General features: G+C 46.8%; 1 protein-coding gene across 1 annotated transcript in view; it reads left to right on the top strand.

Moving 5' to 3' along the window:
* Window positions 1–2,579, top strand: part of BTBD2 (BTB (POZ) domain containing 2) — a 14,451-nt gene extending 11,872 nt beyond the window's left edge. The window contains exons 6-8 of the mRNA XM_010291562.1: window positions 579–666; window positions 1,680–1,826; window positions 2,407–2,579. Of these exons, the coding sequence (XP_010289864.1) occupies window positions 579–666; window positions 1,680–1,826; window positions 2,407–2,568 (397 nt within the window). The 3' untranslated portion in view covers window positions 2,569–2,579. The remainder of the gene's footprint in view (window positions 1–578; window positions 667–1,679; window positions 1,827–2,406) is intronic.
* The last annotated feature ends 202 nt before the right edge of the window (window positions 2,580–2,781 follow it).

The raw sequence follows: 2,781 nt of genomic DNA, 5'->3' as shown, positions 1-2,781 counted from the left end.
CATTCCTGCATTCAGGAGCTATTGAATCTTATTTTCTACTCTTGGATAAATCTTGAGTGCAGCTACCCTGCAGCTATATCCAGCAAATACTCAGAAGCACATTAACAATTCTCCTCCAGTGCTCAGCAGTGAAATATCTAATGATACTTTAAGTGGTCTTTGCTGTTACCTTGCTGGAAAGGCTGCTGCTGCCTTGAAGGTGGGCACTATTCCACGCACTGCAAGCTGCCCTGCCTTTGTCTGGCTGGCATTTTTGCATGCTGACATTGTACCGCAACCTTGAAATGCTTTTTGAGCCTGGACTCTGAAGTTTGGTGCTGGGATTGGGCAGCTTTGTATTTTACATAAGCAAACAAAATTATTGCCAGCCTATTAGGACAGTCAAAGGTGTAAGCTTACAAATTATGGTTTCCGTAAAGGATTTCAATTATTAGTAAGAGTTGCATTTAAAACTGTAGTATGTTTGATTAAATCATAGGTATAAAATTAAAGTGAGTGAAGATACTTGTGTGTCGTCCTCGTACTAAAACAGTACAGGAGTGGCAAGTTGGTCTGACTTTCCTGATCTGTTCCTGCAGGTTCTCAGTAAACAAAAGGATATTTGTAGTTGGATTTGGATTATACGGATCCATACACGGCCCAACGGATTACCAAGTAAATATACAGGTAATTCTCTGTACTATGTTAAAAATATTTGCTGCTGTAGGGACTCACTTAAACATTTTAGTGAAGATGCAACAAAATCTTAAGGTAGACGGGACTGTATTTGTTTTCTCGATAGGGTGGCTGGCAGATGTAGTGAGGGCCAGATGGGGCACTGGGGATAAGAGGGATTATTGCTCTCAATTTTATGCAACCTCCCACTGCATGCGTCACTGCAGTAACTCCCCAAGTCCGCTCGCAGCCTTTGAAAATATGTCTCAGAGTTGTGATGCAGTTTGAGAAGAATTTTCCCATCGAGCAGGCCAGGCCAATTCTGCCCTGCAGGTGCTGCAGCAACGGTTGGGTGCTGCACTAGTACTTGGACTGTCTTTTGCTCTGAGCTGTACCAACGCAATGGAGCAGCCACAATTCAACGAGGGAATTGCCGTGTCTGTGTTGGGTCAGCACAGTGCCGATGTGCAGCCTCATGTCGTCGGTGTCCCGTTTGAGACGACGAGTAGGACTGAGGGAGACTCAGTTGTCTGAAGTCCATCGCGATCCTGTTCAAAGGCTGGGGTGGCTGACAGAAATCTTGTGTGTCTTGTTCTGGGTGCGCATACGTAACCCCAGTCTGGATCACTTGAGAAGAAATGTCCCTGGGAAACTTACCCCAACACAGCACGGCTGATGTGACAAGCACAGTCGGTCAACACTTAATTGTCAGGGTCTCCTCCTGGTGCTTCTGGAGGAGAAAGGCAAGTGAAGATCTAAGCACAGAGTGTCAGCCTGCAGGCTGTCCTCTGCCAGGCTTCAGGGTAAGGAGGGATTGTCTTGGGCTCTCCAGGACCCAAACCCACAGTTGTTTGATGTGATCACAGCGCTGAAGACGGACATAAGTAATGGGATAGTGCAGTCGCAATGGGGCTGGCCAAACTGTTGTCCCTCACATTCAGTCCAGTTCAGGGGGGGACACCTGCACTGGTGCAGGGCAGCGTTCAACTAACTGCGCAGATTAAAAGTTAACACGTGTCTTACAGATTATCCACACAGACAGTAACACAGTCCTGGGGCAGAATGACACCGGGTTCAGCTGTGACGGATCATCAAACACTTTCCGGGTCATGTTCAAGGAGCCTGTTGAGATTTTACCCAACGTCAACTACACAGCATGTGCTACTCTAAAGGTACCGTACTGCTGTGGCATGGGTAGAAGAGACAAGATAAAGATAGGTGAAAGCAGGCTTCTTTAGTCCCTTCAGTGCAGCATGGTACTTGCTCTGCATTTTTCAAGGCCTGTAGTATAATCTCAAAGGTCTGTTCTGTAATCCTTCACCTGGTGGTGCAATGAGCACGTTCACCATCAACATTGAGTTGGTTTTTAACTTGTCTTGCAAGTGTCCAGTAATTAACAGGCCACATTAGTGATGAAGTGATGGGGTTGGGTTTTTTTTTTTATTTATACAGATAAGCTGTCAGCTCTGCGGGTGTATAATCCAGAACCTGCCTGCAGCGGCTTAAGAAAGTTGATATTTAACTGTTGAGATCAGGGTAAATGTGGTGTTAAGATCTGATAGAGATGAGAACTTTGCTCAAAATACCTGAGGTGCAGGAACTGGAAAGAAAAGGGAGGTGCTGAGATCTCCAAAGCTCATTGCTCCAGGCCAGGCTGTGAGGCCAAACCTCCCAGAGTGTGCCTGGGCAGCAGGGTCCTGCGGGGCTGTGATCCCTCTCTTGATCTCCCTTTGTCTTCTGCAACCATCACAGGGTCCAGATTCCCACTACGGAACCAAAGGACTGCGCAAAGTGATCCATGAATCACCAACAACGGGAGCCAAAACCTGCTTCACGTTCTGTTATGCGGCTGGGAATAACAACGGCACTTCGGTGGAGGACGGACAAATCCCAGAGATCATCTTCTACACATAGTGCAGCTGCGGAGCGGGCTCTGGACTTTTCTGCTCTCTTCCCCGTGACCTTCCGAACTAAATTTCTGGCTGAGTTTGACCACACCAATTGGAGCCACACTAGCCAAAGGTCTCAGTAAAATCATTTCAAAGCTCATGTTTTGCCTTGTGCTAGTGATTCTGCTGCTATCACGTACCAGACTAACTGGTATACCAGTATCATTTGTAGGTTGTC

The sequence above is a fragment of the Phaethon lepturus genome, unplaced genomic scaffold, assembly GCF_000687285.1.
Source record: "Phaethon lepturus isolate BGI_N335 unplaced genomic scaffold, ASM68728v1 scaffold49517, whole genome shotgun sequence".
Lineage (NCBI taxonomy): Eukaryota > Metazoa > Chordata > Aves > Phaethontiformes > Phaethontidae > Phaethon > Phaethon lepturus.
Note: the sequence above shows the minus strand (reverse complement) of the source record. Positions and strands in the feature narration are given on the sequence as shown.